Genomic DNA, 11239 nt, shown 5'->3' with positions numbered 1-11239 from the left:
CCATGTGGGTTTTGCGTAGTAAAGACTGATGCTGCAGCCACACCATCCATAAGCTAAAAGTCTTTTGTCTCTTCATGTTGTGCTTTGATTCCTCACCCACTCCTTACAGCGCTTCGTAAAGTTCTGAGCCAGTGCACCCTGCTTTTGTTTGGAGAGTTCACATTGGTCACACTCTTTCACTCTGTGAGCTCTGAGTCCATTGAGAAGTATGGTGGGAATTCAATGCAGTATTGGCTTTATTATGGTGAAGTTGCCTTGGATCCCAGACTGAAATGGTTTCTCATCTGTTTCCCCTCCTGATATGACTTCCTAGTCATAGGTATTACTCCTAGAGAGCACCCTGCCTGTCTGCTCTGTTTACAGCGTGGGGAGGAAGCAAAGCTGGTCAGATTAATAAAGAGGAGGAGAAACATAGAGCAAGAAGGGTGCTCAAACTAAAGACACAGGCCTTGTGGAGGCAGGAGGCAGAGTCACTGATAACTGGTGGCCACTGCGGAAGCCTTCAGGCTTTTGAAGGAGTCACTCTCTAGGTGACCGAATTCACTGAAGATGAAGGCCCTTGGACAGTTTGGCTTGAAGAAAATCAGACCCAGAGGGACCTGGTAGTTGACCATGAACATAAAAAAGAAGACATAACTCCATTACTTCTCTCATTCATTCAATAAATAAATATTTGAGTCCTACCTTGTGCCAGGCATACTGTTCTGTGTATTGGCAATTCAGCAATTAACAAAATAGCCATATCCTTGTCCGTGTGGTACTGACATGGTTTATGGAATGGGGTACAAACATTAAATAAAAAATATAGATAATATATACTCTGACAGAAGGTAATAAATGGTAAAGACAGAGAAAAAAGGGAGGGAAGAGGGTTAGGGTGTGTTGGCAAGGTGAGGTACAATTTCAGAAAGGATGGCCAGGGTAGGTGATATTTGAATAAAGATCTGGAGGAAATGGGGCCATGGGGTTAGAGCATTGTGCAACAGGTGAGGCAAGAGCAAACACTTGAGGGGGTAGGTGCCAGGGTTGAGGAATAGTAAGGCCAGTGTGTGAGAGGAAGTACAAGATGAGGCCAGACAGGTCATGGGGCTGGTGGTGAGAGGAGGGAGGGAAGATCAGTGTAGACCTTGGAAGTCCCCACAATGATCCAGGTGCTTATTCCATGAAGTGGGGAGTCAGTGGAATACTTTGTGCATAATGGAGACATTTGGGTGATTTACCTTTACAGCGCCAGTTGGGCAACAGTGTGGAATACAGACTGAATGGGAACAAGGGTCATATTCTGTGTGCTCCTGAGAAATCATTAGAGTCAGTGGATATAAGGGGGTGACTTTACCAACTAAAGAACCTCACCTAACTGACTATCCACCAGTGAAACTGGGTGCTCAGTCACCTTGGGAGTCAGCAGCACGTAACTGACAGTCCCAGTAGATGTGAGGGTTGTTGACGCTGGGAAATTCCTACATCAAATAAGGCAATAAACTCTGACATCCCAGATTCCTTCCACTAATGAGCATCTCTGGTGCCACAGCATATATCACCCTAATATCCCCCAGTTAGAATATAGGCTCCATGAATATAAGGAGTTTTGTCCCTTCTGTTCATTGATCTATCCTGGTGCCTTAAATAGTGTCCAGTAAATAACAGCCACTCAATTAGCATTTGTAAATGTTTGAATGTCCCTATTAAACATATTGCAGGTTTTTAGGGGTGCCTGAGTGGCTTAGTCAGTTAAACATCCGACTTTGGCTCAGGTCATGGTCTCCTGGTTTGTGGGTTCGAGCCCCATGTTGGGCTCTGTGCTGACAGTGCAGATCCTGCTTGAGATCCTTTCTCTCTCCCTCTCGCTCTGCCCTTCCCCTACTCATGCTTCCTCTCTCTCAAAATAAATAAATAAACTTAAAAAAATATTGGAGGTTTTTGAGCATCATACTTTTGTTCTCAGCACCTCAGAGAATAAGAATAGTTGGTCGGATGGCACCTGATGAATTTTCCAGGCCTTCCAGTCAGTGTGATTGCATTTCAGACTCTGAGCCATTGTTTCTAAAGGGCTTTGCAGGCTATAAGGTGTATGAAGGGTGCTTATGGGGAGGGACGGCAGGGATGGGCAGTGGCAAAGCTGAGTCAAGGGGAAGTACACAGAGAACCTCTGGTGCTAGGGATCTCTGAACATGAAGGTGGATTGTCTTGGAGATGTCTCGAGTTCTTGTTCCATTAAAGGTGTTTCCTTAAAAGCTAAAGATACAGGATACAGAAGACCTATCCCATCCCAAGCATGTTGCCTTTGCTTCGTGGTCAGCCTGGTCAACAAAGTGTTCACAGGTCTTTAGGCTTTCCTTGGAAAAACACCATAAATAGCAGTAGGGACGCCTGTTAAGTGTATTTAAAACCTCTTTTTTTTTTTTTCATCTTAATGAAGTTCACCAGTGACAGTATTTTTTCAAACAAAGAGTTCTGTGTGGGCACAAGCATTATTATGCATCCCCAGACACCCACCCGGCAGCTATGCCACGTCCCCCTGAGGTTTAACAGGATCGCCAACATCAAAAGGTAGGCTGACGGGGCCCACCTTTGCCACCAGATAAGCCAGTGAGACCTGCTGTTACGTTTATTGAACAATCAATACAACGAGATACACATAAGGTCTTTGCAATGATTTTATTTCATAGTTAGCTTTAGTTTACTTCAGTATATGTGCTGCCGAAGCGAGCACAGCTTTAGTTTATTTCAAACTAAAGAGAATGTTTTTAATATTAAGCATGCATTTATATATGTCTTCCATGCTCTGTATCCGATGAGTTGCTTTCATTACAAATTAAAAGTAGACTTCGCTTCATGATGACCTGGAAAAAAAACAATAACAGACAGAATTTTGTAACTTTATTGTGAAAATATTGAAATCTATTATCTCATTTACTCTTATATTAATACTAGCTAGTAGATATTGTTGCCTTTGATTCACAAATAGGGAAATTGAAGCTCAAAGAATGTGTGACCCATGGTCATATGGCTAATAGAAGGCAAATAATTCTTGACTCCAAATGTATGTTCTGAATTCATATGTAAATATACCAAAAGTATGTCCCTACCTTTCAAACTCAAACGATAGAATATTCATAATTATAACTTCATGGGACAGACATTTAAATAGATTTGTATTTTCTAGCAGATTATCCCAGTATCACAGGGAGATACTGGGAAAATGGAGGAAAATGAACCTAAATTTTAGGAGTTTCAGCTACTGGAATTCCCTCTTCTCTTTCCAGACACTGGTTGGGCACATTGCCCTGTGGATTTTTCTACTACGTGAGCTTAGGGAGGGTTAAAGTGTGGACTGCATCCCTGCAATACCCAGTTTTCCAGCCTCCCATCTGACAGTACAAGGACAGTCACCTTCCTGGAGTTGTTTACTGCTTAAGTCCAAGGTCCCTGCGGCGCCTGTTGTAGACTTTGAAGCCCATAGAGGTAGGCAGCAAGTTGGTGTTTGCCACGCTTCCGGCTTTGCTCAGCAGGCCTCCCAGCCAGTGAGCCACACAGGTGGCAGAGTTGCAGGTTCTCTTCTGGACAGTGACTCTGATTAGCAAGGTGGAAAAAGAACAGAAGACCTGTTAGAGACTGGAACAGATACCTGCCACATAGAACCATCATCGTAAAATTACTGCTCTGAGAGGCACCAGTTAACCTTGTGTCTTTCCTCAGTCACAATTATCACTGCAGAAATACACAGGCTCTTGGGGAAAATGCCATGATCACTCCCACAGACATTCCCAGGGGTGTCAGAAAACCCAAGGTGGCTCCGGGTGAGTGGCCATGGAACACAGAGCTGTAACAGCCTGTCTTTCCTGTATAAATACACTGCAAATCAAGTAAGGCTTATGAGACACAGAGAATTATGGCCCCAAACTGATCCTAAGACGAGGATTGTCTGGAAGTCACATCCCACTCAAAGGCATCAAATATCCCTTGTTAGAAATACAAAAATTCCCCGACTTACCTGGAAGAAAAGGCGATTTTACAGCGTTGGGTCCCCGAGGTGCTTACCTGTTCTTTACTGCTCCTGTTCTTCCTACTTGAGGTTGGTCCAAGGACTAGCTACTCCACCCTGCACCCAGCTACCACAGGGCTGAGGCTACTTCTAAGCACAGGTCCCTGAATCTGGGAAGCCTGTGGTGTGGGCCAGAGCAATAACCACCACCGCTCAGGTCTTTTGAGAAATATACTTTTATTCCCCATCGGCAAACACATTCACAAGCAGGACTGAGAAGCCGTGCTGTGATTCCTCAGGGGAAGCACAGGGCTGCCCCCCATCTCTTCCTGCGTGATTCTCTTCTGGCCTGTTCCTCTTGCTCTCCTGCCATCTGAGGTTCCAGACATCCACTGCCATAAAGAAAGCCACTGATAACCAGCAACCCGAGAGGACCACACGTATCACGACATAGGAAGGAAGGAAGAAAGGACATTAGAAAAGAGAGGGAGGGGTTTAATAGGCATCCTGGGTCATGCCATCGTGAGGGCCGTGGTCTCTCTCCAAGCTGCTGGCCATGACCCTTTTCTTGCCGGGTGCTCCGACCCCAATTGCAGTCTGAGGGAACGTGTGAAACTTGTTGAGGTCCTGTGTGTATGTGCCCAGCACACAGGTGCTCAGATTACTGCACCGCTTAGCTCGGAAGCTGTCCAGGCTGCAGGGAAAAGACATGCCAGGTGGTACCATGCACCAGGTCTGCCCCTGTGGCGATCGCCCAGAAGGTTAGACCAGGGAGGGGGCACTCTGAGTGGGGGCAGGAGGGGCAGGCAGGAGGGCAGCTCACACATCCTCCATTAGGAGAACTCCGAGGTTTGCTGAGCCAGGGCAGCGTGGGGCAGGGTTGCAGCGGGGAAGGGGTGCCCTTTCCTAGCCTTCCGCATGCTTCTCAGTCCCTGCTCTGCAGAGAGGTCCTTAGGGTAGATGCAGGTGCAGCACATGCCAGGCAGTGCCGGGGCCGGGCCAGGGGCTGGCGTGAGCTCCAGGCTCAGGGGACACGGGGAGGAGGGGCTGGGGAAGGGCGTCTGGCCCCATGACAACATGCACGTCTCCACAGATCCTACACATCTCAAGCCCCCAGACCTACCTCAGGTACTGCTCTACCTGACCCCACCCTCTGCAAGGCCTTTGGCTTCACCTTGCAAATGTGCAATGAAGGCTCCATGTGGATGTGAGAGAAGGTCAAGTGCAGGTTTACAAAGAGAAACCAATTTCTAAAATCTCCTGGGATCTGTGGGGTCCATCTGCTGGCCTCACACTTACCAGTCCTAACTCCTCCAATGCTGGGAAGTCTCCTCAGTGCTTTCAGACCAGTTTCCGGAGGGAGGGATTTCATACCTTCCCCAATTGCTTTCAGAAATGGATCTTTTTACATGTGGTCTAACCATAGTCTCTGTGTGGGACCTCTGTTTTCAGTGGTGCGTGAGAATAGCTGGGCCCCAGGCTGAGGAGAGCCATGGCAGTGTGCTGGCCTCCTGTCCAGCCGTGTTCTGTCTTACCTCTTAGGATATGCCTTCCTTGGCAGGACAGGAGGGAGGGGATGCCCTGAGCCAAGTGGAGTGGGGATCCTCACCTGGAGCCCTCGGTCTCCTGCTCCTGCTGCAGTTCACTGGCCTTCCTCTGCACAAAGTCCTTCACCATTGCAGCCAGCAGGAGGCGCAGTTCCTCCTCATTGAGCATAGCAGCATCCTGAGGACTCTCCAGAGCAGACCTGGGGAGGGGAAGAAAACACAATAGAAGCTCTGGGTCGCTCCCTGTCTCTCCCAAGATAAGCACCCAGGCTTCCTAGTAAAAGCACCAGAAGCATTCTGTGAGATCAATGAGTTATCTGAAATTTATAATAAAGAATATTGTATATCAGTGCTGTTTTTCAATTATGTGCTACACACCTTATATCAGAAAATATACACTCCCCTTTGCCCGGCTCACCAGTTGGTAAACTTTCAGCACACCACAATTTTGAGAATGGAATTGTCTGGTCCCAGGAGGAGTGGGAGAGGAGTGACCTCCAGGCAGGGCTGGCTTACCTGAATGGTGCTGCCTGGAGCATGCCCACCTGGTACAGGGCCAAGATGCCAAGAACCAGGAGAGGAGAGAACTTCCAGAAGCCCATGGCGCTTCTCTGCAAGGGAAAAATAATGTCATTTTCTGCACCAGTTTGAAGTTCCATGAGCCCAAGAACCTGGACTCTGGTCCTGCTTCTTTCTACCTGTAACTCCCTGGCATGGTGGCTTCAGGCTGGTAATGCCATTCCTTTCCCCAGTGTTTCCTCACTGGGGAAGTGGACTGTGGGAAGATCCAGTGAGACTGAAGCAAGCTATCCTAGCAGGACAACTGGGGAAAGAGGACTCAGTCCATAGCCCCTTCCCCACCACCTCACACACTACATTACCTGCTGGCCAGGTCTCCATTGAAGACAATCCTGGGACAATCTCCTGTTTCCTACCCAGAGCTGTACTCCCTGTGTAGGGCTTTTGATCATATCTGGCCATGGTGGGGGGCGGGTGGGGGGGGAGTTAGCTAAAAAGGGAGTATCTGTCCCATTGGAATCTTAGGGAAACTGAAGAAACAAATACTACTGCTCACCTGCTCTGCACTCTAGTAGAGAATCCCCTGCAAGAACCAAGTTTAGCAGAGTCTCCTGGAAACCAGGAAAAAAGCTCCCAGGACTCACTACTGGGGCTTTCCTTCCCGGGCTGCCGGCCCCTAGTCATTGCACCTATTTGCCACCCACTGGCGCTGGTCCAGGTTCCGAACCGATTTCCCAGGGACCACTAGGCATAAGACATGATCCCGTGAGCACCCTTGTGTCCTACTGTGTGCACAGTGCCTGCGGAGCTCCAGCGTCCTGAGCGCAAGTGTAGCAAGAGACAGCGAGACTGATGGAAAGATTAAAGCAGGAAGTCTCCGAACTGAGACAGCTCAGTGTACCTGGGGTTTGAATAGCGGAGTAACAGATTTTGTGACGAAGAGACCCAGACAGAAGTGCCCAGAGACTCAAAGATGGGCAGGAAGAGCGGATACAAGAACAACTAATGCAGAAGAGGGAGAGAAGAAGAGGGAGAGAGAGAATCAAACAGCGAAGGCAGGAATCTCGGGGCTCACCTGGCAGCAGGCAGCAGGTGGCTTGGAGCTCAGGCGGTGGCAGCTGCGGTAGCGTTGGCGTCGGGCGATGGCGCTGTGGAAGTGTCAGGGACACTTGAGCAGAGCAGTGGCTCGGCTGCCTCCCAGCACCAGCAGCTGCTCTTATTCCCGCCGCTCTGGGTCTGGGTGGGGGGGGGGGGGGGTCCAGGAGCTCTGAGCAACCAATGAGGGAAAAGATCACGTACCCCAGATGGATTGTGTCACCCATTTGCGTCTAGAACCTAGAACATTCAGCGGGACCATCCCACTTGTATTTGCATTGAGGTCATTGATGCAAGTGGAGGGAGGGAGAGGGATGGGACCAAGAAGGAACATCCTTATAAAGTGAGCAGGAAGTTGAGGGCAGTTTGATGTCATGGTAAATTTCACCGGTGCAGTTCCACTGCACAGGTTTTGAACATGTGCCCCACTCCGTCCCTAGCTTGCTTTCTTACGGGGCAAGATCCAGGAAGCAGGGAATCCTGGCTTCTCAAGTCTGACCCAAGACCTCCCCACCCCCAACCCCCGTCCAGTGGAGGCTTGGAGGGTTGACAACGTGCATCAGTGTTGATTCTGGGCTGGAATTACTCTGAGGGGCAGAGCTCCCGGGAAGTCAGAGATAGAAGTGATAGCAAGAACTTTGTCAGAACTCAATTCCAGCTGTGCCAATTCCATGCTATAGAATCAAGGGCAGGTAACTTCTTAGCACCTCAACGTACTCACCTTTGAAATGGGGACCATAGTCCCGTTTTGACAGTGTGGTGTCCTTAGTAACCATGTACCTGTCCCATAACAAGGTAGAGATTTAGAAGAACACTCAGGCCCAAATGGGGGATTCTGTGAAATCGCGATCGGTTTTCCTTTTTCCCACCCTATGTGGCTTCCTGGACTCCTGCTGAGTGGTCTGTCACATGCGTAGGAGTGGAGAGCCCCGCTGTGCCTCAGCATAAGTGTGTAAGGCACCAATGCTTCCCAAGCCACCAAACAAACCTCCAGCCCTTCCCTCTTCCTATCCGCTATCCATCACCCCAGGTCCTCAGCCTGCTGGAGCCATTTGCTCAGCTGCCCCTTGCTTCCGGCTGCTGTTTGCCAAGTTGTCCCAATGGCGTGCAGTCCCAGCCCTGCGCCCACATCCCCCGCACTTCAGTCCTCCTCTAGAGAGCAGAGAATGCTTGCAGGTACTGAAGAGTCCCTGCGGACACTAACACTCACATTCAAAGCTTCCACACACACAAACTCACTTCTGTCTCCAAATCATGTGCCCACTCCCCAGAGCTCAGGCAGGCACAGGGATCTGACACACGGGACACCTTGTGGGTTCTCTCTGAATCGCAGCCCAGCCTGCCTCCGAGTCTCTCCCCCATAGGATCGCGTGCACACATGGCATGATGCTGATCTGCTCTCATCAAATGCACTCACTCTCATTTTTCAAAAAAAAAAAAAATATTTATTTTGGGGAGAGCACAAGCAGGGAAGGGACAGAGAGATGGGGACAGAGGATTCGAGGCGGGACAGAGAGAGGGGGACAGAGGATTGGAGGCGGGCTATGTGCTAACAGGCTGACAGCATTGAGCCCGATGCAGTGCTCGAACTCACAAATCGGGAGATCGTGACCTGAGCAAGAGTCGGATGCTCGACAGACTGAGCCGCCCTGTGCCACCAAACTAACTCCCAATTTTAAAAGTGCTCTCTAACATGCAATTATTCAGCACCAGATCCTCTCCGGGACCTATCCCACCTGGAGGGTTTTAGGACCTCTCCACCTGATCTTTCACTCCTCTCCTGCCCGGAGGTCCAAGGTCCTGACTTCCTGCCCTCCGAACAGAGAGTGCCGAGAAAGCGGCTTCTCACTGTTCCGAGGATCTCCGGGTGTGAGCGAGCAGCGCGTCCAAGCCTCAGCCTCTATACACTTTCCCAGCGCGGCAAGCATAACCGTGGCGGCAAGTCTGGTATTCCAGCCACAGTGGGTGAGGACTGCATCACGGGCTGTGGCGGGCAGGCAGAGACCCCAGTTAGGTGGTTTTCCCAGGCAGAGCAGAAATCCTGCCCGGGTACGTCCTATGTGATCCGGGCAACGTACCCGGGCAACGGTGCATCCCCATCCTCAGTCCCCAGAAGCCTTTGCGTTTCATAGAACACACCTGCCTTTTGCCACGTCTCTTTCCCTTCCAATTTTGTGCCTCTGTGTTGGGGACACCTAACTTCCAAGATGCTCTATTCAGCATTCCTCGCTCTTAACTCCTGGTGCTGCCCCCAACGTGAAGGAGTAAGTTCGGAGCTACAAAACTGTTCTCTGAGTCCACCCCTGATTTACCAAGTAAATTCAAGGAAATTTAGACCTTCGTGTGTGCAGATTGCTAGCTTATGTCCAGCTATCCCTAAATCCTCTCCCAACTTAAGGCTAATATATAAATCGCTAAGGAAGGGGCACCTGAGTGGCTCAGTTTGTTACTTGCAGGGACTCTTGGTTTCGGCTCAGGTCAGGATCTCACGGTTCCTGGGTTGGAGACCTGCATCGGGCTGTGTGCTGACACTGCCGAGACTGCTAGGGATTATCTCACATTGTATCTCTCTCTGCCCCTCCCCTGTTCTCTCTCTCTCTCTCCACCCCCCCCCCCCCCGTCTCTCAAAATAAAGAACTTTAAAAAATAAAACACCAAGGAAAATACTGATTTTAAAATAGCAATTTGACTGTTTTGCTCTTGATTGATTTTGTAATCTTATTTCGTAACGTGGAGTGAAAGGACCCACGTGTGGGCTCCGTCCGCATCGGGACTCTAGACCCTGTCTTTGGCCTCATAGCCACGACCTCAGCTGGGGGAACGGTAGCAATGTCTCCTCCCTGCTGTCAGCTCCTGAGTACACAGGCTCTTGGCTGGACACAGAGCCCAGCACCAGGTCCCACAAGATCATCTCCCACAAAGCCCTGAACACTGCTGCCTGGAAGCCTGGGTGAACAAACCACGGAAGTGCATTCTCCAAGAAGTTTAGAAGATCAACAGCCAACAACTTCCTGATCATCTTCTGAGCCAGTTCCAGCCCCCTTCACACAATCAGGGGACCCCTACAGCCATCACCGCCATGGTGGAAGGTATCTGCCAGTACAACTAAGACTACAGGTGCCTCACAGGTACCTCAATCAGATCCCTGACAAGACCTTGTCCATGAGCGTAGCGGATGCCTTCACCATAGGGGCACCTCCGACACAGGACACAGTAAGACCCCCTACACACCCCTCTCAAGAAGGACCATGGCACCCCTAGTACCCGCATTGTAGGTAGTCTGTGGGCTGTGCCCCCAGCGATCTGACCGATGCCCTCGTGGACGACAGACTGAGGACAGTCAGTTGGTATTTCTGGGTCCTGTGTGTCACCAATTTTGGTTGGGGCCGGAATCCCCACTAACTTTCGTCCTGTCCTGCCTTGTTAGCTGAGCTGGGAATTTTCAGCAAGTCAGGGATAACCTCAGTCCCGCTGACTATCCTCTCATTCTCCTTGCACGAAATAATTTAAAGAGAGAAAATAAATCCAAAACCATTTTCTACTGAGCTACATGCCTGATTATCAAGTGAAAGCAAGGAACACGTTCAGACCTTTCTGTGTGCAGATGGCTTAAACTGAGACAGGCAATCCTTGAAACTTCTCTGGGCTTCTCGTGGGATCGCCTGCACACGCAGCCTGACAACGATCTGCTCTCATCATACCTGCACTAACTCTCAATTTTAAGCGCACTCCCGAAACACGGTTATGCAGCACCTCAACCCTCTCCAGGACCCAACCCACCTGGAGGGCTTTAGGACCCCTCCACCTGATCTTTCTACTCCAAGCTCGCCGGGAAGGTCGGAGGTTCAGACTTGCTGCCCTGAGCAGGTAGAGTGCCTAGAAAGAAGCTGTGCATTGTTGCCAGAATCTCCCAGTCTAAGAGCAGAGTGTGTGATTCTCAGGCTCTACTCACTCTCCCAGCACCGCTGCAGGTGCCGCGGGCTGCAAATACCCCGCCCATAAGGCGGGCTGTGAACGTGGTTGGTGGGCCTGCATCACGGGGCTGTGCTTGCAGGCAGAGACCCCAGCCAGGCAGAAACCGCTCCGAGTGTGC

At 50.1% G+C, this 11239-nt stretch overlaps 1 protein-coding gene across 2 annotated transcripts; it reads right to left on the bottom strand.

Annotated features, from left to right (window-relative positions):
* Window positions 1-2643: 2643 nt before the first annotated feature.
* On the bottom strand, window positions 2644-7265 carry LOC123602578 (calcitonin receptor-stimulating peptide 1-like). Of its 2 annotated transcripts, XM_045487053.1 has the most exons (5): window positions 7127-7253; window positions 6049-6143; window positions 5595-5732; window positions 3394-3573; window positions 2644-2843 (listed from the first exon to the last, which is right to left on the bottom strand). In XM_045487053.1, exons 2-4 carry the CDS (start codon window positions 6132-6134, stop codon window positions 3408-3410), a joined length of 390 nt encoding a protein of 129 aa, XP_045343009.1. In that variant the 5' UTR covers window positions 6135-6143; window positions 7127-7253; the 3' UTR covers window positions 2644-2843; window positions 3394-3407. The 2 variants fall into 2 exon arrangements, with proteins under 2 accessions (XP_045343009.1, XP_045343010.1); XM_045487054.1 differs by lacking the exons at window positions 2644-2843; window positions 3394-3573 and adding an exon at window positions 4201-4377 and having other exon boundaries at window positions 7127-7265.
* Window positions 7266-11239: the final 3974 nt, after the last annotated feature.

This window comes from Leopardus geoffroyi, chromosome D1 (genome assembly GCF_018350155.1).
Source record: "Leopardus geoffroyi isolate Oge1 chromosome D1, O.geoffroyi_Oge1_pat1.0, whole genome shotgun sequence".
Classification (NCBI taxonomy): Eukaryota; Metazoa; Chordata; class Mammalia; order Carnivora; family Felidae; genus Leopardus; species Leopardus geoffroyi.
This window is presented reverse-complemented; position numbering and strand designations above follow the sequence as displayed.

Bases quoted from the DNA above. Each gene is read 5' to 3' on its own strand.
- LOC123602578 (XM_045487053.1), bottom strand. From the start codon at position 6,134: ATGGGCTTCTGGAAGTTCTCTCCTCTCCTGGTTCTTGGCATCTTGGCC. The intron at 5,733-6,048 runs GTAAGCCAGCCC...TCCCCTCCCCAG, and splicing joins CTCCAGGCAGCACCATTCAG to GTCTGCTCTGGAGAGTCCTC. The intron at 3,574-5,594 runs GTGAGGATCCCC...CTTGCTAATCAG, and splicing joins CAGGAGACCGAGGGCTCCAG to AGTCACTGTCCAGAAGAGAA.